General features: G+C 48.6%; 2 protein-coding genes across 2 annotated transcripts in view; one reads left to right on the forward strand and one right to left on the reverse strand.

The window, feature by feature from the left end:
• Window positions 1-5,577: 5,577 nt before the first annotated feature.
• On the forward strand, window positions 5,578-15,237 carry Tubb6 (tubulin, beta 6 class V). Its single transcript, NM_001025675.1, has 4 exons — window positions 5,578-5,665; window positions 6,142-6,250; window positions 7,733-7,843; window positions 13,795-15,237. Exons 1-4 carry the CDS (start codon window positions 5,609-5,611, stop codon window positions 14,859-14,861), a joined length of 1,344 nt encoding a protein of 447 aa, NP_001020846.1. The 5' UTR covers window positions 5,578-5,608; the 3' UTR covers window positions 14,862-15,237.
• A 1,236-nt stretch (window positions 15,238-16,473) lies between these two features.
• Afg3l2 (AFG3 like matrix AAA peptidase subunit 2) overlaps window positions 16,474-26,320 on the reverse strand; it is a 44,866-nt gene continuing 35,019 nt past the window's right edge. The window contains exons 14-17 of the mRNA NM_001134864.1: window positions 26,168-26,283; window positions 21,291-21,491; window positions 19,204-19,398; window positions 16,474-17,200 (exon numbers count right to left, since the gene is read on the reverse strand). Coding sequence (NP_001128336.1) covers window positions 16,964-17,200; window positions 19,204-19,398; window positions 21,291-21,491; window positions 26,168-26,283 — 749 coding nt within the window. The 3' untranslated portion in view covers window positions 16,474-16,963. The remainder of the gene's footprint in view (window positions 17,201-19,203; window positions 19,399-21,290; window positions 21,492-26,167; window positions 26,284-26,320) is intronic.

Consider the following 26,320-nt stretch of genomic DNA (forward strand, 5'->3'; position numbering starts at 1 on the left):
CTTGGAACTCAGTGCAAACTCCTCCACACCCACCAGATTGCTACTGCTGCCTTCTTTCCAGCCTGTGGTGCTCTTGGACACACCTACTCAGTCTAGGGTCTGCCTCAGGCATCACTGTAGTCCCAGAGCCAAGGGCAGTTCATGGTGTGCAGTAGACACAGTAATGTGTGCAGTTTTAAGAGAGAATTTTAAAGGAGAAATAAATCAGTGGTTTCTAGCCAAGGATGAACATTTCTTAATACTTAGCTCACTATGCTGGAGACACAGAAGCTCTATCCAGCATGGCTGGGCGGTTTAGTTCCCATGTGATAGAAGGTCTGTCTTAGTTAGGGTTACTATTGCTGTGATGAAACAAACACCATGAACAAAAGCAACTTGGGGAGGAACTGTTTTGTTTGGCTTACAAATCTTGAATCACAATCTACTGAGGGAATCCAAGACAGGAACTCAAACAGGGCAGGAACCCGAGGGCAGGAGCCGATGCAGAGGCCATGGAGGGGTGCTGCTTACTGGCTTACTCCTTATGGCTTGCTCAGCCTGCTTTCTTAGAGAACCCAGGACCACCAGCCCAGAGGTGGCACCACCCACAATGGACTGGGCCCTCCCACATCAATCACTAATTAAGAAAGGCCTGCCTACAGCCCAGTCTGATGGAGGCATTTTCTCAATTGAAGTTCCCTCCTCTCAAATGTCTTGTGTCAAGTCGACATAAACCCAACAAACATAGATTTTGAAATAAATAATCAAGATGGAGAAAAGGAATAACACAGTGATGAGGGTTCCACACTTGCCACAGTTTAAGCAAATTATAATCTCAGTCTCCATTATTGTCTGAAAGGAAAGATGTCTGAGATACCCAGGAGTTGAAAGCCCCATGAACAGTTTTGACTTAATGACCTAACTAACCCAGAGGAACCGGGACCTTGGAGAAGTGGTCCAGGAGCCAGGGTGGAGACAGGAGGTGCTAGGCTGGTGTGGTAGAACCAGCAGCATCCCCCTGCAGTTCAGACAGGCCCTTCATGCTTCCTACAAAACAAATGGTTGTCCTGTGTGGTGGGTCTCTAACCACTGCCTTTGAAGGGACTACTGGCTCAGGAAGGGGTACCATTTGAAGAACAGGACCTAATGTCTACCTAATATGCAAGGTACTGAGCAGAGCTGCCAAGCAAAGGCAAGTCAGTCAGGCACAGGGCTTCAATACCCTTTGGTGTCTAACCCCATCCAGCAAATGATGCAGAATATTGTATCAGAAAATTCCAAATTCCAGCCTGGCCTTCCTGAGTGTCATGAGGGGCAGGCTTATCAAGTGTGAAGATAGGTCATGCTACATGAAACAGAAATGGTTTCCTGGGGTCTGGGGCTGCAGCATAGTCTAGAGCAGTGAGCACATTGGGTAGGCAGCCCAAGGGCTCTTATCTGGGTCAACGGCAGCAGTGGTTCTGACTCGGACCCTGGCCTGCTGCCTGGGGGTTGAGGACACGCATATGATGGGCAAGTTTCTAACTGTCCAGTTATCCTGGACTCTGCAGATTTGGGGAGGAGAACTGTGATGCGCTCAGTCCAAGGAGTGGCACTATTAGAGGGTGTGGCCCTGTTGGAGTAGGTGTGTCACTGTGGGTGTGGGCTATAAGACCCTCATCCTAGCTGTCTAAAAGTCAGTATTCTGCTAGCAGCCTTCAGATGAAGATGTAGAACTCTCAGCTCCTCCTGCACCATGCCTGCCTGGACACTGCCCTGCTCCCACCTTGATGATATTAGACTGAACATATGAACCTGTAAGCCAGCCCCAATGAAATGTTATAAGAGTTGCCTTGGGCGGGGCGGGGGGGGGGGGCTGAAGAGATGGCTCAGTGGTTAAGAGTACTGACTGCTCTTCCAGAGGTCCTGAGTTCAAATCCCAGCAACCACATGGTGGCTCACAACCATCTGTAATGGGATCCAATACCCTCTTCTGGTGTATCTGAAGACAGCTACAGTGAGTGTGCTTACATATAATAAATAAATATACCTTAAAAAAAAAAAAGAGGGGTTGGGGATTTGGCTCAGTGGTAGAGTGCTTGCCTAGCAACTGCAAGGCCCTGGGTTCGGTCCCCAGCTCCGAAAAAAAGAAAAAAGAAAAAAGAAAAAAAAAAAAGAATTGCCTTGGTCATGGTGTCTGTTCACAGCAGTAAAACCCTAAGACAGGGACCTACCTGTACTCTGTTTCTGCCACCACCCAGCTATCGAAAAGGTTATTCACAGTGCAGCTACTGGGCACTGTTTTGTCTAATTTGCAATGTATAGACAAGACGCCTGAGACATCTGAGGCAAGTCACGAGCCTGTGATAACAATATGGCTGCTTCCCTGCAGCAGAAAACCCATTCTGTGTTTCATTGTCTCCCAGAGCATCCTGCAGTGTTCTGGGCTCCTCATCTGTGAGCCTCTTCTATTCCCTCAGCTCGTGAGCACCGTGGTCTGGTTGGTTTTTAAAAAAATGTTTTAGTTCCTTTACATGAAGTAATTGGAACCAGGAAATGCTTTTACAATGATCTGGACACAATCCACCAGCCTGTCTCTGGCCAACAGCCTTGAAATGGGCCATATCTATGTCCACACACACTGGAAATAACCCCCAGGCCTTTTTCTTTTCACTTTTAAAAAAAGATTTATTTCTTTATTTTATATATAAGTATACTGTAGCTGTCTTCAGACACACCAGAAGAGGGCATCAGATCTCATTACAGATGGTTGTGAGCCACCATGTGTTTGCTGGGATTTGAACTCTCTTAACCACGGAGCCGGAGCCGGAGCCAGCTCTCCAGCCCCACCCCACTTCCAGGCCTTTTAAATACAAAGCACATGCTCTGCTTAAGCTAAGCTCCCCCAGTACCCTGGGCAGGCCTCAGACCTAGGGTAGAGACTTTCATCCAGTTGTTAGCAAGGATGATGGGGTCTAAGCTGTCCCCCATTTTTCTCACCTGCTAGAACACCTACTAGGACTATGATAATCCCATGAATTCCAGACAAAAACATCCAGCAATAGGTCTCATTATTTTCTTACCCTCTCCCACCACAGTGTAAGGGGCAGGCGGGAGGAGGAGACCTCCAGAAACTTCCTTAAGATATGTTATTCCTTAATGAATCCTTATCTTCCTGGTAGAGTTCCTGGAGCTGCTCTGGCACCCACTTTCTAGCCCAACAGGAAACTATAGGCTCAGATCACAGCCTCAGGACCACCTGGTAGAAATGGTCGCCTCGGAAGAAGTGGGAGGTGTCCTTTAAACTGCTCAAGACTGAGGAGGAAGAGCGGAGCCCCGGGAACTGCACAACTCCTCTATGGCCTCCTCCTACCCTAGACTCCGCTCTGAGCAGAAGGAAAGGGTAGCATTTACTGGGAGTCACTAATTACATTGAGCGAGGGCCAGAGAGAGCTCTTACACTGGGGAGGCTGCTGAGACAGCTGAATGTCCCGTATGGGGAGCTGGGTAGGTTCAGGCTCATGGTTCCCGGGCACCTGGGTAAGGTGGTGGCCTCTTCCCAGCTTCTCCAGGAATATTACTGGAGAGCTCTGCACGGGGAGGTCCCGGAGACCATAAGAAGGCAGGAGAACAGCGCTGGAGTGGTGGAGGTGGGAGGGAGAAGATCCCAACAATACCCAAATTTGGAAACATTTGAAAAGCTCTAGAAGAAAACTGTTTTTGGATGTCTTTTGCCCTCTTTCAAAGGCAGGTAGATATATTGTCTCAGGGTCAACATCCACACACACAATGCTGGGCCCTCCCCCATCATTGCTAATTAAGAAAATGTCTTACAGCTGGATCTTATAGGAGTCTCTTCTCAATTGGGCTTTTCTCCTTTCAGGTGACTCTAGCCAGGAAACACAGGTTCACCCACATTTGTGTTCTCTCTCTCTCTCTCTCTCTCTCTCTCTCTCTCTCTCTCTCTCTCTCTCTCTCACACACACACACACACACACACACACACACACACACACACACACACACACACACACACAACCCAAGTTTGTCTCAAATGTATTTCTAGCCTAGATCAGTCCTAACCTCTGAGCACGGGGAATACTGGAGATCTGACGCAGGGCTTCTCGCATGCATACAGGCAAACACTACCAACGGAGCACTTCCCCAGCTCCACACTACGGTGTTGTTAGTTTTCGCAGATCTAAAAAGAAACCACTGCTACAAATTACCGATCGTGATCTTGCTGCTTCCTCATTTTTGTGTGGCATTTCTGCCTGGCTTGGGGTCAGGAGGACACAGGAGGTCCTGACAGGAAGCGTTTTGAGAACACCTGGGAATCTCTGACGGCTGCACAGACTACAGGTGGCAAAGAATCCTGGCACCTGAGAGCCAGTCAGGTGTCTCCAGGACAAGCCTTTCATTTTACAAACAAGGAAGGTGAAGCCTGGAGTGTTACCACCAGAACCGAAAAGCAAGTCGTTTCAGCCAGGGCTCGTTCCTCTCAGGGTCCCTAAGGATACACTGATTTTCACCTGTTGGTCTTTTCCCCTGGCATTGGACCGGACCCTTGCCAGATGAGCCTCCGATGGGATTCCAGAGCATTCTAGGCTCCCTGGTGTCAGGACATGCCTACCATCCCTGCTGGTGACTAGTCCTTGTGGGTTAAGTAAGGGCATCTGCGGAACAAGAAGAGGCTGCCTGCTGGAGGGGCCGGGGACAGCCTCCTAGGTTGGAATGCCCAGCAGTGGCAAAGTTGCTGAGGCCAAGAACAGACCGGGAGCCATCATACAAGAAACTTGGGGCCTTGGGCATCAGAGTCGTAGCCTCCTAGGTTGGAATGCCCAGCAGTGGCAAAGTTGCTGAGGCCAAGAACAGACCGGGAGCCATCATACAAGAAACTTGGGGCCTTGGGCATCAGAGTCGTAAGGCACTCCCGCATCTCTGAGGGGCCCCTTGCCCCTGCTGAGACTGATTACTTTCCTCTTGGTCCTCTCTCTCCAGCAGCACCGCGCCTGTGTATTGCCCCTCCCTCAGAACAGTGCTCAGTTTTGTTTTGCTTTCTTTCAAAAGTTGAGGGGGTGAGTGAGGGTGGGAGCGAGTCCTGTCGTTGGGAGGCCGCGTGGATGAGGGTGTTGCTAGCCAAACGCAGAGGTGGAGTCACTTTATAGACGGGGCTGAGAGGTAAAGCGGTGCAAGCTAAACACGCGTGTCTTGGGTAGAGCTACAACCAAAAGAATCCACATCGGGTCCGAAAGGTCGCCTTCCACCCGCAGGGTTATGGGTGGCTCTCTCAGCTCTCTTGGAGAGTTGTAACTCACCCGATGACAGGTGACCAATACCCTGGGTACTAATAGCACCGTGATGCAGTGAGAGTCTAGGGCTTCCCTCCTCTCTTCGGGAGTCCCCGCCAGTCCATCCTGCTCCCCCTAGTCCGACGGACAGGGTTCCAGCAGTCAGGACCGCGAGCCTGGCTTGGGATCCGCCCGCTAGCCTTTGGGAGGGGGCGGGGACTGCCAGCGGGACAGCCAGCTGCCATTGGAGGGGAAGGCGAGGGCGGAGGGCCGAGCGGGGTCGAGTCCCGGGAGCGCGCGGCGGGCCGCAGTCACGCCTCAGTCGGGAGAGCCAGCGCCCGAGCGCAAACGCGCCCGCCATGAGGGAGATTGTGCACATCCAGGCGGGCCAGTGTGGGAACCAGATCGGTACCAAGGTGGGTCCCGGCGCGCGTTTCCACCCACGGGTGGGCAGTTAGTGTCGCCGCTTTCGGAGGACCCCGCCTTGCTCCTCCGAGCCCGGCTGACCGTGCGCACTCCTGGGAGAGCAAGCCCCGGAGAGCCCACCCTGTGTCCCCGCGGGCAGACCCGGAGATCCGGCCCAGAGAGTGGGCCAGCTGGCCCTCGGGATCCGGCTCCAAGTGGGCCACCGGTCCCAGCCGTGTGTTCTAGAGGGTGCGCCCCGGAGCTCGGACTCGGAGAGCGGGCCAGCGGTCCCGAAGGGCGCGCCCTCGAGAACTGGCCCCGGGGACTGAACCCCAGGTTCAGGGGGCTGACTCAGGGTTCCGACCCAGGACTCTGAGACCCAGGGGAGCTGGCTCTGGAGAGCGGGTCACAGGTCCCGGTGCGGGTGGCGGGGACTTCTCAGGCTCCGGGTCTGACTCTCTCTATCCCTTCGCTGTCCCCTCGCAAGTTTTGGGAAGTGATCAGCGATGAGCACGGCATCGACCCGGCCGGAGGCTACGTGGGCGACTCGGCGCTGCAGCTGGAGAGGATCAGCGTCTACTACAATGAGTCATCCTGTGAGTCGCGCGGCTTCGGGCTGTCTCCCCCAACCCCCGCCTCCGGCGCCGGCACCTGGCCTTTCCCGGCTGCCTCTCGGGCTTGCCCTGACAGGACCCGACCGTACCCTGCCGGGACCCCGGGCTGGATCCGAAGGGGGGAGGCTCGCGGGGTGCGGTCTTGGCGCCGGGAGAATTTGTTCAGGGAAAAGTTAGGGCGGGATGGAGCTGGATGCCCGGCCACTCCCTCACTCCCCCTGGAGCGGGAAACCCGCCCTAGGTCTGTTCAAACTGTGGGATCCGGCCTATCCCGAAGGCTCGAACCAAACCATCCGTTGAGGTTGTGAAATAACCTCATCGCTCCCAGGCCCTCTTTTTAAGCTTTGAAAGAATAGAGCGGCGGAAACGAATGGAATGGGGTTTTTAAAGGGCGTCTTTTATTAAGGATGCTTAGCTAAAAGTTTGAGAAACACTTGCTTAAGTGATTTTTTTTTCCTGGTCTTTCACCTGAAGTTATATTCATTGGACGCCAAAACTGTAGGCGGCTCTGATAATTAATGGGGAGATTAGTAAAATTCTAGACTCTGGCTAATCCCAGTTTGGGAATAATAGCGCCTCTGTGCTCTGAAGGCTACTTTAAGACAGGGCAAGTTTTATTATAAGAGTGTGACACACACCTCACGAACCAACGAAATCGCAGGACGCAGAGAGAACACTCAGAATGGCAGACGTTCCCACTGAATGACATTGAAAGTGTGCAAAGACACTCTGGAGTCACCAGTTACTTCCCACCTGTTCACCCAGAACCGGGAAGGGCGGTAGAAATGAATCATGGGATATTGCTCATCTAAGGAGACCTGAAACACATGGAAGCTTTAGGCAGCTCTTAAGAGACACTCCAGCGTTCACTTCCTCTTATTCACTGGGCGACATTTTGTTGACCCTTTCCTCAACTTGGTTCTGGGCAGAGCCAAGCAGGATGTGGTGGAACTCGCTGTAAAGCCTGTCCTCACCGGATGGGAATTAAAGCTTGCCCTGGTGTCATGTGGTGCTACACGGCACATTTTCTACTCAAACGAGTGAAGAGCTCATTCGAGTTTGAAGACGAGGGACTCGGCGCCCCTGGGCCGGCGCCTGGGAGCTGCTCAGAGAGCTTAGGTACCTGTATGTACACCATTATCTGTAGGGCAGGTGCCCAAAAGCAAACGGAAGGCCACGCTGCTGCCACAAATCTTACTTATTTCTCTGCAGCTAGAGGAGTGCAGCGGTCTAATAGGAGTGTTGGAGGTGAGCTGGAAAATCCAGTGGACACGAAGTAGGCCGTAGTGTTGATTTCCCACTAGTCCTGCCTTTTTGGCTTAGTAGTTATGATAGAGAAACTCACAGTACCCTCTCTGAAAAGACACGGGTCATCCCTGCCAGTCCGCTCTGGCCTAGTGGGACTTGCTGAGTCGATTTTTCCAGAAACCTGGAAGTAACTCTGGTGGGCTTTTCCCCCTCCAGCTAAGAAGTACGTACCCAGGGCTGCCCTGGTGGACTTGGAGCCCGGCACCATGGACAGCGTGAGGTCTGGGCCTTTTGGGCAGCTCTTCCGGCCTGACAACTTCATCTTCGGTAGGTTCCACCTGCTCGCCTGCGTTTCTTGTTTCATTTTTATGTGTTTGTTGTGGTACCAGGGGTTGAATTGGGGTGGTCCACTTGTGGCACTTTGTAGATGATAAAAAAGATTTCAGATTTGGAGCACGGCACAGCATTCCTAACCTGTAAATTCAAAATGCTACAAATCTGAAATCTTTTTATGCATTATGTAGCTGAGGATGACTGTGAACTGAGCCTCCTGCCTCAAACTCTCATGCGTCGGGATTATAGACGCTGGCCTCCATGCCTGGTTTCTGCTGTGTATGCATAAAGCAAGTGGGTTTCCATGCCTGGTTTGTGCTGCATGGGTATATTTTTGATTGTGAGGCTAGCTTTAAATGGCTGAGCCATCTCTTCAGCCCATATGTGCATAGGTATAAATGCACACACACACACACACACACACACACACACACACACACACACACATATATATGATCCCTGATACCTCAGAACCCCAGTGTACACCTATAATCCCAGTGGCAGGGGAGATGAAGCCAGGATACCTGGGATACCTGAGGTTTACTCAGCCAATCAGAGAGTTCCAGTTAATCCAGAGACCCTGTTAATGGAGGAAGGCTCTCTGGCCTCCTCTCATGCATGTGTTCACACACAGACTAATGGTCTGGGAGGGGTGGCATGGGCCTGAAATCCTAGCACATCAGATTTGGAGGTAGAAAGTTTGGGAGTTCAACGCCAGGCTGGGCTATGTGAGATCCTGTCTCAAATGAGCCAGCAGAAGAATACTGTGAGAACTGAATATTGAGCTCAGATCTCCAGTTCTCACAGAACAAGCCTAGTATCCCACACACACTTGTAATGAAAGCTCCAAGGAAAGTAGAGACAGGAGGATTGCTGGGAATAGAGAGGAAACAAAACAGGCCCCAGATTTGCAGAGAATGATAGAGAAGTCCTGAAAGCTGTCTCTGTCTTCTGGGCATGTATGCGCTCAGACATGGACATACATACACTCACAAACATAGGTCCATGCAGAAATCTTTTTTAAAATAGAAGATGAACATATTGTCCCACATAGGGTTTTTTTCCTGACTTTAATTTCAGAGTCGACTCTCAAAAGTCAAATATTTAAGAAGTCTTGGTCAGTTTTCCCACTGGATAAGTACCACCACAGCACAGTTTACCTCTGCCTCTACCTGAACTTGATATTCGAATGTTCTGAGAACTCAAACCACTGAGCCTGAGCTTTACCAGGAATGGGGTGTGGCTCAGGGGCAGAGCATGTGTTCAGGATATAGAAAGTCCTGGGTTTGATCCCAGGACCACAAAAAACAAGCCAAGGAAAAAAGTTCACTCAGTAGGAATCATAAAAAACAACCCTGAAAGTGGCTGTTCTGTGTGTAAAGTGTCCACACCCAAGTATCTACACTGAAAAGAGAAACTGAGCCCTGTAACAAAAGGCTCACCCCAGAGAAACCCGAACAGATCAAGCCTAGTATCCCACACACACTTGTAATTGAAGTGACCCAATGCTGACCTCACAAATGTAAGAAAATGGCATTAGGGGGGCTAGGGAGATGGCATAGTCATCTCGGTTAGTAAAGAGCTTGCTGGACAGACATGAGGTCTACGTTCAATCCCCAGCATCCAGTTTAAAAAAAAGTTGGGTACTTTGTGTGTTCCCCTGGAGATGGGGGCCCTGGTACTTTTTTCCTTGGCCAGCCAGTGTACCTGAACCAGCCAGCTCCAGGTTCAGTGAGAGCTTGTCCAATAAAGAAGGAGGAGGAGGAGGAGAAGGTGGGGGTAGCAATTGTCAGCCTCTCACTTGTATACTGTACACACATACACAGGTACATATGTATATGCACACATGCAGAAGAAAATAGCATTTGGCATTTAAAGCTGTCCCTAAAATTTCTTGTACCTTTATGCATTCTCTTTCCCTTTTAAATATTTTTAAAAAGGCAGTACACAGGAATACATACTTAGGAAAATATTTATTCCATGTGTCCTAGTGCTCTGTTCCCATGCACACCAGAAGGAATCGGATACCGTTATTGATGGCTGTGAGCCACCATGTGGTTGCTGGGAATTGAACTCGGGTTCTCTGGAAGAGCAGCCAGTGCGCTCTTAACTGCTGAGCCATCTTGCCACCCTCCCTTTTAAATATCTATAGAGAGAGATAGCTATAGATATAAATATAGATAGATATAGATATATGTAGATATATAGATATAAATATAGATAGGGTCTCACTGTGTAACTCTGGCTGACCTGGAACTTGAATATACTACCATACTCAGTCTTTTTTTTTTTTTTAAATTCTATTTGTGTGGTGTATGGCAACAGGTAGGAGAGTGTGTGTGTGTGTGTGTGTGTGTGTGTGTGTGTGTGTGTGTGTGTGTGTGTGCCCACAAAGGTCAGAAGGTGTTAAGTCCTTGGAGCTGGGGCTTCTAGGCGCTCATGAGCACCTGAAGTAGGTATGGGGAACTGAACCTGGGTCTCTGGAAGAGCAACGGCAGGTGTTCTTAACCACTGAGCTACCTCTGCAGCCGCCACCCACTCCCAGTTACGAATTAATTACATGGGGCGGTATAATTAAAGGTGGTGAATGCCTTTAATCCTAGCACTCAGGAGGCAGAGGCAGGTGGATCTCTATGAAGTTTGAGGCCAGCCAGGTCTACAGAGCGAGCTCCAGGCAGCCAAGGGTAGACACAGAGAAACCCTATCCTGGAAAAGAAAAAAAAAAAAACAATAAAAAATGTATTTATTTGAAGTTACCGCTGACTGGTGGATGGCTCATCTCAGCTGGTTCACAGCCTTCAGCCAGCTTTGGTAAATTAAAACAGCGTTGTCAAGCAGAGCTTAGTGAGTGGACCAACGTGAGTAAGGGCCCTTCCTCAACAACAGAAGACTGAATCAGGAAGCCGGCGTCATCTCAGTTCTGGATAGAGTTTGAAATGGCGACCACCTTTTGTCCCAGCACAGAAGCAGGTGAAACTCTACGAGTTCAAGGCCAGCCTAGTCTACCTATTGACTTCCAGGATAGCCAGGGCTACATAGAGAGACCCTGTTTCAGACCAGACAGAGAGAGAGAGAGAGAGAGGAAGGAGAGAGGTGATTGCATTAGTAATATATAATTTTAAAAGTGAGAGTTCCCAATGATGTGATCATACTCTCATCTGTAATTGCTGGTCATCACATGGCACCCCTGCCAAGAAGACAGGGAAAGAAGCTAAGCCCCTTTGTGGGTTCATAGTTTTCCTTCAGATGAGCGACTCGCTGAGGAGCCAGGGAGCACGGGGAGCTGGCAGACTTAATTCTTCACCCGGTGTGAGTTGGAGGAACACCAGAGGGAGGGTTGTGAGGAAAGCCTAGGCGTCTGCAGTGTGCCTGCCAAGCTTCAGGTTTGCAGCCCGTGTTTAACAAGCCGGAGTCACTGATTAATGGCCAAATGCACTGTGTGGATGTTCAACTTATGACCCCCAGATAATTTAAGCAGGGATGATCTGTTGCTAGGAGACAATGGCAAAATATTTTTTCAAAAAGTCACCAGCTTCCTTCTTTTGTCAAGCGTAGAGAATACTTCGGAGCTAATCCGTGCTTCGGGTTGCGAGGGATCTGAGTTGCTGGCATAAACTGGAGTTCAGTGTCACTGGAATACTTAAAGCTTGAGCAAGCTTCATTTAAGGTTCTGTCTTGCCTTCAGCTGCCCTCTACGCTTTCTGCGCTTTTAATGAATGTTTCTAGCTCTGACCGTGCGTGCAGTCCTTCTGTGAAGAAGTGTTGGTTCCACATGCAGTTCCCAGTACAAGGTCAAACCTGAGTTCCGAGTTGACCTCAGGGTTTGTTCCTCTCACTGCCTGGCTTGGGGTCTAGCCTGGCTGATGCCTGCTGAGTTGTGTGGGAAGGGGTAGACATGGGTCTGTGAGTGCTTAAGAAGGACAATGACAATCTGTGCTGGCTAGTGCTTGGTCAACTTGACTGATAAGAGCTAGAGGCTTTTGGGATGAGAAAGAAAGAAAAGAAAAGAGAAGAAAACCGATTGCATTAATGATATGTAATTTTAAAAGGTGAGAGTTCCCAATGACATGATCAGTTGAGAAAATACCCCATCACATTGGCCTGTAGGCAAGCCAGTCTGATGACATTTCCTTCTTTCCTCCCCTTCCCTTCCCTTCCCTTCCCTCCCCTTCCCTCCCCTTCCCTCCCCTTCCCTCCCCTTCCCTCCCTTCTTTCTTTGCTTTCTCCTCCATCTTTTCATCCTTGTCCTCCTCTTCTTCCTCTTCTTTTCTGGTGGTTGTTGCTGTGTGTGACAGGGTGTCTCTGTGTAGTTCCAGCTGTCCTGGAACTCCCTCTGTAGGCCAAGCTGGCCTTGTACTTGCAGAAACCTGCCTACAACTGGGATCAGAGGCATGCACCACCACCCAGCCAGTGGGACATTTTCTTGATTAATGATTGACGTGGGAGGGTCCAGCCCATTGTGGGCGGTGCCAGCCCTGGGCAGGTGGTCCTGGGTTCTGTAAGAAAGCAGGCTGAGCAAGCCAGTAAACAACACCCCTTCATGGTCTGTGCATCAGCTCCTGCCTTGAGTACCAGCCCTGGCTTCTTTCCATGATGGACTTAAACCAAAAGGTGAAACAACTCTCCTCTCCAAGTTGCCTTTTGGTCACGGTGTTTTATCGAAGCTGTAGAAACCCAAGACATCATCTGAGAGACAGCCAGGCTTCACCAAGTAGCACAGCTGGACAGAATGGAAGAGAGGCCCATCTTAAACAAGGTTAGGCCAGGGAAAAGCAAAGCAAGAAAATGGCTACCTCAGAGGCTAGAGGGACCAGTGTCTATCAGATGTGCTGTAGTCATGGAGTGGGCATCTGCCCAGACCACCATGGAGCGATGATCTTGGTACCTCCCTGTACACAGAGAGACAAAAATGGCAGGACCAAGAGTCTGAGCACCCTCCTGAGGCTGGCAAGAGGGAGGTCACTCTGGTCATGCGGGGTGCCCACTCAAAATCCACCTTTTAATATTGAAAGGTGATTGGGGCTGGGGATTTAGCTCAGTGGTAGAGCGCTTACCTAGGAAGCGCAAGGCCCTGGGTTCGGTCCCCAGCTCCGAAAAAAAAGAACCAAAAAAAAAAAATATTGAAAGGTGATTAATGTTTTCATCACTGAGTGAAATCAGAGTGTCTTCACGTGGCATGAGTGTGTAACAGCGAATTGCTGTCTTGAGAAGGAAGTAAGTGTGTGTTCCTTTATCTAAACACTCTTGAAGCCGGGGAGTGTTGAAACAGTTGCATGTCTCCAGGGAGCTTCGTTGCAGACCCGATTGGGAACATGAATTGTATCATACACTTTAGACATAGAACCTGAAGGCAGTCCATGCACTGTTGTCAGAGTTTCTGCCTTTGTTAGACCTTTCACATGAGGTCAGGTTTGAAACTTCCCATTGTGGCATCAGATCAAAGCTCAGAAAGTTTGGGTTTTGAAGTGTTTTTGGATTAGTACAAAGTTTAGAAAGCTCAGAACCATGATGTATACATTGTATCCTCTTTGAACCATGAACCGTGTGCCAAAATTATTTAAAAATAAGGTCTGAGCCTGGCCTGGTGGGGCTACATGAGTTTGAGGCCAGCCTGGGCTATATAGGCAGACTGACTCAAAACAAAAAGAAATGACATTACCAGGTCGAGACACATGTACCTTAAAATTTTGTATTGTTTAATATAATGTCCTAAGGTTGATTCCAGGTTCAGGGCCTCAGTGAATTAAGTGCACTCTTTTAGTGAGCAGGACCCCAGATTTATAGTTAGCCTCTGAGGAGGTCCCTGCTCATTTGCTGTCTAGGCACGGTGATGGGTACCTGTTACAGCCTGATTCCTGTTCCTTTGCTCCAGTCTCTCACTAAAAAAAATATGGTTGGAGAAATGAGGTCACTGATAACCCCCTTGGACTCTTCCTGCCTTACAGGACAGACGGGTGCCGGGAACAACTGGGCCAAGGGCCACTACACGGAGGGCGCGGAGCTGGTGGACTCGGTGCTGGATGTGGTGCGCAAGGAGTGTGAGCACTGCGACTGCCTGCAGGGCTTCCAGCTCACTCACTCGCTGGGCGGTGGCACGGGCTCGGGCATGGGCACGCTGCTCATCAGCAAGATCCGAGAGGAGTACCCAGACCGCATCATGAACACCTTCAGCGTCATGCCGTCTCCCAAGGTCTCAGACACCGTGGTGGAACCCTACAATGCCACACTGTCGGTGCACCAGCTGGTGGAGAACACCGATGAGACCTACTGCATCGACAATGAGGCCCTCTACGACATCTGCTTCCGCACGCTCAAGCTGACCACACCCACTTACGGGGACCTCAACCACTTGGTATCTGCTACCATGAGTGGTGTCACCACATCACTGCGTTTCCCTGGCCAACTCAATGCCGACCTGCGCAAGCTGGCTGTGAACATGGTGCCCTTCCCGCGCCTGCATTTCTTCATGCCCGGATTCGCCCCGCTCACAGCCCGGGGTAGTCAGCAGTACCGTGCCCTGACAGTGCCTGAGCTCACACAGCAGATGTTCGATGCCAAGAACATGATGGCTGCCTGTGACCCACGCCATGGCCGCTACCTGACCGTCGCCACTGTCTTCCGGGGCCCCATGTCCATGAAGGAGGTGGACGAGCAGATGCTGGCCATCCAGAACAAGAACAGCAGCTACTTTGTGGAGTGGATTCCCAACAACGTGAAGGTAGCCGTGTGTGACATCCCACCACGGGGCCTGAAGATGGCCTCCACCTTCATAGGCAATAGCACTGCCATCCAGGAGCTATTCAAGCGCATCTCAGAGCAGTTCTCAGCCATGTTCCGCCGCAAGGCCTTCCTGCACTGGTTCACCGGCGAGGGCATGGATGAGATGGAGTTCACCGAGGCCGAGAGCAACATGAATGACCTGGTGTCCGAGTACCAGCAGTACCAGGACGCCACAGTCAACGATGGGGAAGAGGCTTTTGAAGATGAGGATGAAGAAGAGATCAACGAATAGGGGCCGTAAGATGCTACAGTGCATATCTACTTAGCCCTGATGGTGTGCCAATGGTGCCCTGGTCTGTCACAGGCCCCTCTCAAACCAAATGTACCACACTGTTCCCCAGGTTACCTGGACAGAGAACTTTATCAGAGAATTGGCAGTCCCAGCAGCCCAGGGAGACTTTATATAGGAACACTGCAAGCTAAGTACGGGGCCATACAGGGCTAAAGAAAGTGACCACCCCCGGCCCCATCAGAGTTAGCGGGGGAGTTAGAATAAGGATTTGTTTTTCATCCTTGGTGATAAAAACTGAAGCCACACCGTGCTGCCTTAATTGAATACATAATATGGAACTTGATGACAATCCATTCATAATAAAATGCTAAACCTGCCCATTGGTCTCTTGAATTTCATCAAAATATGTGTGATATGTAGGTCTCATTCTTCAGATACCTGTTTTGTGAGGTACCAGACCATTACATCTGTCCTGGAAATAGCTGTTTGGAGTAGGCCTTGCTGTGGGTCAGGCTTCGATTGCTACCCATTCCTGTGCAGAAGAGGGAAAGGGTGAGGTGGGTACCACTGACATTGCCCACGTGCAAACTTGGTGTCATTTTCCCAGGACAAGAGAGACACCATTCTCCTGCACCCGGGCTTGCCAGGACCTGGCATCTGCTGGTCCCTCGATTACTGTGAGGCAGGTAGGAACCACCACACGAGGGCAGGAGAGCCCTTGGACACTTGTAAGGGCCCAAAGTCTCAGCTCTACCTGCTTGAAAACTTGAGTTCTTTCAGGCAAGCGAAGACCTGGCCACTCTACAAGCCACTGAAGGACATTTCTTCCACTGTTCTTCAAGCAATCTGGTCTCTGGCCAGTTATTTCCCTTCACAGGAGAGGCTCAAGTTCCATTACTACATGGGCTTCTCTTCATAGGACCCAGGGTCCATTACCAGCATCCACATCCAGGGCAGCTCTCAACTGTTTATAATTGCAGTCTCAGGAGATCTAATACTCTGCTCTATCGTCAGGGGACAGGCATGCATGTAGTACACAGACAAATTCAGGCACAATACTCACATTAAAAAAGATAAAAATCTCTAAAGAAAACCAAAGCAGAGAGATTGCTGTAAGTTCAGTGTATAGTGACTTTTGGGCCAGCCTGGGCTACATAGTAAATCCGATTTTAAAAAAAGGAAAAATAGATAGTAGTACCTTGAAGCTCAAACAATGGCATCTCAAGATGAATCAATCTTCACTGGGCAACCTTTATAACCCTCTCTAGTGACTGACAAGAGCAACAGTCACCACACGCCCCCAGCATCGTCAGGGACCTTGATCTACCATCCCCTCCCTGAACTTGAGACGGCTCAGGGCAGCCTCGCTTAGATGGCACAACGTACCTAGTCATGAGCAGCTCAGGGAGAGCCCAGTGATGTAGTCACCAGAGCTGCTCCCAATGCCTGGCTCTTGGATCCAACAGTACTGATCCAGGACATGAACCTGGAAGGCTGCGGGTTTCTGTGGGAGCTGATGAGACCAGAAAGGTGAGATTTTGAGGAATCCATCTCCAAGGCAACGCTTAATTTCTTGACATTGTTTTCTAAACAGAACATAATATGGCAACCCTTCATATGCTCAGGAAAAAAGTACAATGTCCACCTTTTATTTCTAATGTAAAGAATCCATATTTACACAATACATTCATGTTTTTAAATATGTTACAGTTCTCTATAGAAAACCACTCCATTAAAACATCAACGAGTGATCTGAATTCAAATTTGAAAATATTTGGTTGAATCAAAATATTCTCATCAGGACTCCAACCGAATTTCACAGCACTCCTGCAGAGATATCGCAGGAAGAGGACTGAAGAGGGCCATCGATGGGAAGAGTCTTCTCCCTCGTGATAGAGTCCACGGGACAGGCGATGGCAGGTGGTGCTGTCTCTCCTGTTCCAGCCAGTGTTCGTGAGGCCAGGCTGAGGGCGGGCAGTGCTGACACTGCAGCTCAGTGGAGGCCGTCCTCAGCCTGGCTGAGTCAGCAGCGGGCTGCATCAGGGCTGCTGTTCTGACGGCCCGAGAGGGGAAGGTAAATGGGCCTCCAGCCCTGGGAGAGCCTAGCTGACCACCTTCTCATTCACGGGCTCCTCCTTCTCCTTCTTCTCCTTCTTCTCCTTCTCCCGCTCCTTGTTCCAATCCTGAAGGCCTTCAGGAAGAGAAGTGTCCTCATCTAAGCTGCCAGTGCCTTCCACAAATTCTTCATATGTGGATTTTTCTGTAAATGGTCTGGGACCCAGAAGTTCAACCATGTCGTTCTTGTCTAATACTTCTTTCTCTAACAGTAGGAGAGCAACCTGAAATACAAGCAATCCATTGAGTTACTTAGCAAAATCTACTCAGAAGTTAAGATTTCCACTTATAGCTGCTCTTTCTAATAAAAACCTCAGGTACTGGGGAGACAGCTCAATGATTACAGCACATACTGCTCTTGCAGAGGACCTGGGTTCAGTTCCCAGCAAGCCACCTTCTTGTCACTCTAGTCCCTACTTCTGGTCACTGAGAGCACCAGACATGCACACTTGCACACACATACATTCAGGCAAACACTCATACACATCAAAAAACTTTAATATTAAAAAGTAAAGAGATAAAAAGGACCTAAGATAACAGAACATGTCTCATAAATAAGGTCACACGATTTTAGAGTAAGATGTGCATTATATGGAAGTCACAAATATCCTTTATAAGCAAGCAGGCATTTTGATACATCTATATGATTAAGGACTGTAGCTGTAATAAAGGAATGCACATAGTTGCATGAAGATAAGAAAAGCACAGGACACGTAACACATTGACACACGTAACACACACTATGCTTGCTTTTAGGAGGACGAGGAGATTGTGTGCCACGGAGGAGGCTGTCACCTTGGGCTATTAGTCATCTGAAACCCTTACACAATTAACCAAACTGTATGCATTTCTCATTATTTTTAAATGGAGCACAGGAGAAATGAGAGCTTTAGGATTCCTTCTAATTCTAATTCTAATTCTCAACCTGCTCCTACACATGCAAGTACACAGCACAGTCATGGGTGACCACTGAAACCTTAGTCACAGTTACCATGGGACGTCTGATCACATAAACTGAGCACCCCACCAGCATGTCACATTCAAGCACCTCTCAAACCGGTCCTATCCAAATGGTAACTACCCCCAGTGATCATGGGCACAGCATAGGCTGAGGTGATGTGCAAAGGCTCCCAGCTGGTCAGAACGCTGCCTCTGCTACTCACTCACTCACTCACCGACTTTGTGACCTTAAGCCATCACATGACCTCTCTCTGTTGTTTGTCTCTGGAAAGTGGGGATAATGACTCTATGTACCTCAGGAAGCTGCAGGTTTTAGCTGGTACTGTTAGCTACTTCCCCTTATCTTGAAGAAGGACCTCAGACAACCTGCCAAGTCCTTCCTCCACAGGTGAGGCCCTGAGCAAAGCCCTCAGCCCCTCTCCTTGAAGTAGACTACTTCCCGGCTGGCTCAACTTTCTTCATTTGCTTCCTTTTTCTCTGTTGGGTCAGAAAGTACTTCTAAAACCCAGTGTTTCAGGATCCTTACCCCATTCCACGGATTTTCCTCCCAGCAAGCATTCTTTTGCTACACACTGTAAGCTCATGCATCTGGGTAGGGATGCAGTAAGTGCACCCCACCTCCCCCGCTCACTTACATCATGTTGCCATCCTCTCTGCAGCACAGACATAGTGATCTCATTTTTAACTACTTGGTTCACGGGTGTTCTGGCAAAGCCCCTGGGAATGAGGCTGGCGTGAAGCAGTTCTTTACAGTTTCCCCTCAGCTAACACAGTACCAGAACAGTTCTGCTTCTGTTCCCAGGCACGGGGAAGACACTCAGCCTCAGAGAGGAGGAGCACAGCAAGCAGATGGAAGGAAGGGGCTAAAAGCTCTTCAGATGCCAGATGTGGTGACTCACCCTGCAATTCCAGTACTCAGGAGGCAGAGGCAGGGCAATCACAGCAAGAATGGTGCCAGCCTGTTCTCCCCAATGAGTTCCAGGCCAGCCAGGGTTACACAGCAAAATTCTGTCTCAAAAAACAAGGCTGGCAAGAAGGCTCAGCAGGTAAAGACACGAGCTGAGCAGTCTTGATGACCTCAGTTAAATTCCTAGAACCCACAAAAGGTAGGACAGAACCAACTCCACAGAATTATCATTTAATTGACATTTGTGCACACGCGCATGCACACACACACACACACACACACACACACACACACACACACACACACACACACACAAGCAAACAAAGCAGCGTGCAGACCTATCCATATGCTGGCACCCACCTTCTCCACGTCAGCCTTCTTCTCTGTGAGAAGAGCCACAGTTCTTTTATAGGCTTCACTAATGAGTATCCTCACTTCATCGTCTATCATTCTTGCAGTGGCTTCACTGTAAGGCTTCTCTAATACCATGTCCCCCTGTCGTGGGAGGTCAAAGGAGATCTGCCCCACTTTCTCATTCATGCCAAACTGAACAATCTGAAAAAGATCCAGGACTAATAGGTTAGACAGAGGACCTTCACCCCTAAAGACTGACACAGGGGCTAGCGGAGTGGACAAAGATACTCTGTAGATGGTGGCAAGAGTAGCAGATGGTTTAAGCTCATCTGGGAGTACATTCAGGAAACAGTGGGCAAACTTCAACAGCTCTAAAGCCTATAGGCTACTCCACTGTGGAGAGAAGACAAGAGCTAAAAGCTCTTGATGTGAGCAAACTGCCAACGAGTTCTTCCTGTGAATGGACAGCCACACCCAGAGAACATGGGACACAGGGTGACATCTCCATTTTTTTCACAAACTGTATGTCCATAGAGCAAAGGGACAACATGAAGAGGCTGATGTACTATGACTCATGTGAGGCTCCCAAACTAGACAGCTCTGGTGAGGGAGAAACTTCTGGAAGTAAAGCACAAACTGACCTGGAAAGAGAAGGACCAGGGTCAGAGATGGCTCAATGGTCAAGAGCACTGCATGCTATTCCAGAGGTCCCAGGTTCAGTTCCCAGCACCCACACAGAGGCTCTCTGCTATCTGTGACTCCAGTTCCCAGAGTGAGGAAAAGCACAGGCTTCCCCACTTCCACACCCCAGCCCTCCCCACTCCTGAGGTCAAAATGGACAACAGGAAGTTACTGGAGAAAAAGAAATAAGATGCAGAATAATGTTTCCTGGATGAAAGGGCAGGTCTGCAGCAGAGGAAACTGACCCACTGTTGCAGAAATGAGGCCAGCAAGGAAGCAGAAAGGAAGCCATGAATCAAACACAGGACTCATGGGTGCTAGAAGGCAGGAAAAAAATACACACAGATTAGAAAGAAATAAGAGCAAATAATAAGCAACAATGTCTTAGGAAATGTAACATTAAAAAATTAGAAAATATTACTTTCAAAAAAAGACATGGAGGATAGACAGGCAAAGAGCTGTCAGTGGAGAGCAGTTCCTGAAGGAGCTGTTCATGTCAGCCTAAAGAAAACAGCCTACTGCTGGGCCAAACCTGTGGTAGAAGCTGAAGAAAACAGGAAAGGTTACAGTTAGGAGAGGCAGCTGCTCGGGGAGTGGCAAGGGATAGGTGCAGGAAGACCCCGAGTTCAGTTGTCAACTGCTGTGAGGACACGGAGTGTAAACCTTAAATGCCGGGGCCTTAGAGGAGCAGAGTTTAGTTCCCAGCATCTGTGCGGCAGCTCAGTCATTGGACTCCAGTTCTAGGAGGTCCAACGCCCTCTTCTGACCTCCAAGGGCCCCAGCACACATGTGGTATACATGTATGTACACAGCCAAGACACTCATATACTTCAAATGACAAAAGAATTCGTTTTTAAAAATGAAGGCTTTACAGCTGGGCATTGCGGCACATGCCAAAACCCCAACACTTGGGAGGACTGAGAGTCCAAGGTCACCTTCAGCTACTTAACAAGTAGTGAGGACTAGGCTGGGCTACATGAGAGCCCATCTCAAAAATATACTTTGAAAAATTAATTTTAAACTACCTGTAAGCATTACACGCAGGACCCTAAGGGAAAACTTTGAAAACCATGGTACAATTTTTTCTTCTGTAAGTTTTTATTATTTTAAAGTGGATTTTTTAAAGTATTTAAATTAGTTCTATGTATGTCTGTATTGTGTCTTTACCCATGAGTTCAGGTGCCCTTAGAGGCCAAAGGGGTCAGATTTGATCTGGAGTTCTGGGTCTTCTGCAAAAACAATACGAACTATCTGTCAACCGCTGAGTCCTGTCTCCAGCCACCCCCGAGCATTTAAGAAAGAATCTCTGCTGCACAAACCTAGCCCGGTGACCCCTGTGTACTTCAGTGACCCACAAAGGCTACCTTTCCAGGCTGGTAAGAAAGGGAGGCAGAGCCCAGCTCCAGACTCACCTGGGCATAGGCACTCTGGGTAACCTTCCTCAAGTCATCCTGGGCACCGGTCGTAATTCTTCCAAAGAAGATCTCCTCGGAGACACGGCCACCCAGAGTCATGCACATCCTGTCCAGCAGCTGCTCCTTTGTGTACAGATACTGCTCCTTGGGCAAGTACTGAGCATAGCCCAGCCCCTTTCCACGCGGGATGATGGACACCTGGTGAGCAGAAAGCACACACTGCCAATGCAGACCTGAGCAGAGTGTCTGCAAGGACACTCACTGATGAAAAGGCAGTACAGTGCTGGGCTGCACACCCACATCACTGCCACGAGACCTAGCAATGACCAGGAGAGTTCCAAAAAGCATTTACTGCCCTTACATAAAGGCAAACTAAAACCAGTCTTTAACAGAGAAGTCTTGATGACTGCGGGCTGGGGTCCCTTCTGCAGACCACAGCGCTGACTCAACTCCTGCACAACCACTTGTGTCTCAGAGGACAAAGGGACCAAGACACTCAAGAGCTGTCACTGTCCTTCCAGGTCACTTTTATGAAATTAGGTGAGTTCTGTTTTCTTTAGAAGTTAACTATATTGAAGGAATTTTCTATATAAACTGTTAACCACTCTAAGTATAAAACAGAGTTTTATAAACAACTTCCAACCACAACTAATAAATAAAATGGGGGCCACCATACCCCCTAGCTGCTACACAGAGCTCCCAGCAACTGCATGACCACTGACTGACAAGTCTGCCCTTCTAGAATGGCATCTAAGTGCCACTGCACAAAGTGTGCTTTGGGTCTGGTTTCATTGCGTTTGTGCGATTCATCCATATTGTTGTGTATACTAACTGCCTGCTTATTCATTTTTACAGCTTTATAGCATGCCACTGGATGAACATCAGGGATCCATTCTTTGTTTTCTGAGACAAGGTCTCAGACTTCCCTAAGCTGGCCTTCAACTCATGGCAAGTTAATTCTACTGCTCCACCCTCTGAAGTGCTGAGATTCCAAGCATCAGTGTCCCCCACCACCTTGCACACAGCTCCAGTTTTTGATGGACAGCCAGATTGTTTCCAGCCTACAGACACTATAAACACAGCAGGAAAATTCTTGTGTGGAATCCATTCTCACTCATCTTGGGTGAGGGCCATTTGATCACTTTCATAGAACCCAGCAAACAGAGCCATTTACTATGTCAGCAGTGCACACAGCCTGTAAGTGGCTCTGGTATCTAGTTATGATTCCTTTGCAACTTCTCGGCTTGATGTCAGTTCCTATGTCCTATTCTAACAGAGTCTGTATGGAAGTCTTGCCCACTGCTTTACTGTGCCAGCTTTAAGACTTGTTTTTCCAGATATAACTCTCCTTTGTTGCACATATTTACTGAAAATCATTTTCAGAATGATTACATTTTTGAGACAGGAAATCAGTATACAGCCCAGGCTGACCTGAAACTCCTATCTTCCTGCCTGCACCCCCTGAGTGTACCACCATGTGCTCACCCCACCTTTTACATTTCTTCATGGCCTTTCTCTAAGTCACGGGTGCTGTTTGTTTTTCCTTGAGTCAGGGTCTCATTCTGTGCCCAGGCTGGGCTCACCATGCATGCTGGTCACATGTTCTGCCACTGAGTTACATCCTCCAGTAGTGCGGTGTCTTCATATAGCCCAGATTGGCCATAATTTTAAAATCCTCGTCTCTGCCTCTCGAATGCTGAGATTACAGGCATGTGATAGATACCATGCCTGGAGCTCAGTAACCATCGTAAATTTCAATTTTTAAAGGGAGAGGTTCCATTTATAAACTCTCCCTTTTCATTTATTTATTGATCGATCCCATGTATGTGTGGCTGTGTGCATATAAGAATATGCTCTCTTGTTCCCCATTAAGTGGCTCCTAGCATTGAACTCAAACTGTCAGGTTTGGTGGCAAGCACCCACTGAGCCATCCTGTCTACCCATTCACCAACCTTTCATGCTTTTCATGTTCCAAGAAAATTCCTACATATTCTGTGAGAAGTTTCATCATTTTACATTTTAGCTTCTCTACTCCGTCTATTTCCTGGCACACGATGCAAGGGTTAATGTTGATTTTTCATACGAGCCCAGAGTTATCAGAATCACGTGTTAAGAAGACAGTCCTTCCTTCTGTCTCTCCCTCCCTGTCTCCCTCATCTTTTGACTTTATGAAGTTAAGAGTCTCAAAAGGCCAGACTGACCTCAAAAGTCAAGGGTGACTTTAAGCCCACTGGAGATCTTACTGCTTCAGCCCCCAAGTGCTATTATTACAGGCAGGCACCACCACACCCAGCTTCCCACCTAAGAAGGCACCTCACCTGTCCCCTCACCAGTGCCACAGGCTTGAATGCAGCAGTACATAGTCTGAAAGTCAGGCAGGGTCATTCTCCCACCTAGCTGTTCCCACGGTTCCAGCTGCATCTCCAGAAAACTACAATTCAGCTTCACAATTAAAAAAAAAAAAAAAAAAGCCTGTCTGGGCTGAGAGTGTGGCTGAGACTTGGAGTGTTGGCCTAGCATGTGTGAGCCTAGGTTCTGCAAAAGAACGCTATAATCCTGACAGAGATTGCAATGAGGCTACGGGTCAGCTTGGGAAGAAACAGCACATGATTCTATAAACAGAATGCACTTTTATTTATACCTTAATTCAATGTATAAACCCTAGGATATTTTCTTTTTCTTTTTTCTTTTTTTTGGTTCTTTTTTTTGGAGCTGGGGACCGAACCCAGGGCCTTGCGCTTCCTAGGTAAGCGCTCTACCGCTGAGCTAAATCCCCAACCCCAGGATATTTTCTTAAATTTATATTTTATGTGTTCAGAAGCTAGTGAAAATGCAATTGAAATGTTTTTTTCTTTTTTGAGACAGGGTTTCCCTATGCAGATGTAGCTGACCTGGAACCTGCTATGTAGACCAGGCTGGCCTCAGATTTAGAGAGCTATACCTGCCTCCACATGCACACGATGGGATTAAAGAGATGGGCTACTACACCTGGCTAATCTCTGCATTTGCCAAAAAAAATTAAAATTAAACAAAAACTTATTTTCCAATTATCCATTAACAAATACAGAGACATCACAGGTCTTTGTGTATTAGCCCTGGATTCTGCACATTTCTTCACTCATTAATTCTAGTGGCTTCTCTGTAGATTCCTTGGGTATTTTATGTGTATGTGAATGTGACCTCCTCTGTGACTCCTTTCCAGCTGACCCCATCAACCATCTTCTGACATCACAAGGCAGCTGGAAGTCCCAGAGGGAGACCTTGCTAGCCTCTGCTGTGCTGTGGCCAGGATCTCTGGGATTCCCCATTCCATACATAGCTCTATCAGTATGGTCAGTTCCTGCTCAGATCTGGGTTTCAACTCTGCAGTATTTTTTTTGTTTCTAGAATTTTCCTGTTAAATTTCCAGTATTTTTGGAATTTTGAACCCTCTTCTCTGGTGTTGTGGTTTGCCCTGGAGTAATCTGTATTTTGATGCTAATTCCACTGCCCCAAGGACAGCTGCCTAGTCCTGTACTCAGAAGTCAGATGACTTCACCAGAACCACCTCCCCAACGAATTTGTAAAGTACAGGTGAGGGGCAGGTACAGGATAGAAGGAGGCCTGTCATTGGAGGAGGAGGAAAAATGGGCGGGAGAGAAGTTTGAAGGAGGAGGAGACTAGGAGAGAGAGGAAGAGACAGGACAGAAGGAGAGGAGAGGGTGAGAAGCCATGGCAGGTGATGTTAAGATTCTGCTCTGTGTATTTACAGGTTGTTATCAATGTTCCTAAGGGATGGATGGTACCGGGCTTTGTATGTTTAAGTGGGCAATTATATCTTACCAATTGGGTCAAAGGTTATTGTGTTGTGTGTTCTTTTATGTGAGGGTTTGAGTGTAGGAAAGTGTGTGGCGACAAGAGACACTGGGCCGCTGAGGAGTTTCCACCCAGATATCTAGCAGATATCCTGGGCACCGCTGTGCGGATCTAGCGGGGTAAAAGACAACTATACTTTTTTATTTTTATATTTTTACAACACTCTGGCACCTCAAGATGGCCAATACCTTCACCCACTGTGGTGTAATTACAGAAGCGCTCAGGCCAATGCCAACACTGCTGCTCACTATGGCTCAGCTCTCTCCCAACTCTGCTCTGCCTCTGGCTGTGGCTTTCTGAACCAGGCATAGTAGCACAGGCCTCACTCTAAGAATCTTGAGAGGCTGAAACAGAAGAGTGAAAACTCAAGGTCTGCCTTGGCTACAGAGTGAAACATAGTGAGACTCTACCTCAAAATAGAAAGTAGAGAGGTTGGGGCAGTCAGTGAAGTGACTGCTGGGCATGCATTACGACGTAGATTCAGACCCCAGCACCTACCTCATGTTATGTGCCTGTAATCCTAGCACTCAGAAGGCAGAGACAGGAGGATCCCTGGCTGCAGCTAGTCTGGCCACATCAGTGAGTCCCAGGTGAGTGAGATATTTTGTTGATAATATTGATGATGGTAATAAAAGTAATGTAGAGAGCAATGGAGAAAGATACTCTACATTCAAGTGTACACATGAGAGCAGGTGTTTATGTGTGCACACACTTGAACACAAATACACATATACACCACACATACTTCAAAAGTAAGATAAAATTTTGAAAGGGCTAGAGGTATAACTCAGTGGCAGAGCATTTATCCATCATGAATGAGGTCCTAGGTTCAATCTCCAGGACAGCAAACAGGAAAAGTGTGCTGTCTGAACGTGGGCAGTGTCTGCAGGAGGGTAAGTACCTCCTTCAACCTCATCAGTCTCTGCTACATCCCTCCAAAGCTACACTGTGTCTGCTATTTCTTGAGTCACTGCTTACACACTAAGCTGGCTTGCCTATTGAAATACACGCTGCGGCACCTTTAAGAGTGGGTCTGCATGCTCCAGATACCAGCCGGCGACTGCGTGGCCTGCTTCGTGGTAAGCCACAGTCTTCTTCTCCTCGGGTTGCAGAACTTGGGTTTTTTTCTCCAAGCCTAACAATAACAAAATCCCCAAACCACTGTTTTAGTG

This window comes from Rattus norvegicus, chromosome 18 (assembly GCF_021556685.1).
Source record: "Rattus norvegicus strain SHRSP/BbbUtx chromosome 18, alternate assembly SHRSP_T2T, whole genome shotgun sequence".
In the NCBI taxonomy this organism is placed as follows: domain Eukaryota; kingdom Metazoa; phylum Chordata; class Mammalia; order Rodentia; family Muridae; genus Rattus; species Rattus norvegicus.

What these genes read in the sequence shown, in the direction of transcription:
- Tubb6 (NM_001025675.1), top strand. Translation starts at nt 5,609, where the DNA reads ATGAGGGAGATTGTGCACATCCAGGCGGGCCAGTGTGGGAACCAGATC. An exon ending in GGAACCAGATCGGTACCAAG is followed by an intron (nt 5,666 to 6,141) that starts GTGGGTCCCGGC and finishes TCCCCTCGCAAG; the next exon opens with TTTTGGGAAGTGATCAGCGA. An exon ending in GCCTGACAACTTCATCTTCG is followed by an intron (nt 7,844 to 13,794) that starts GTAGGTTCCACC and finishes CCTGCCTTACAG; the next exon opens with GACAGACGGGTGCCGGGAAC.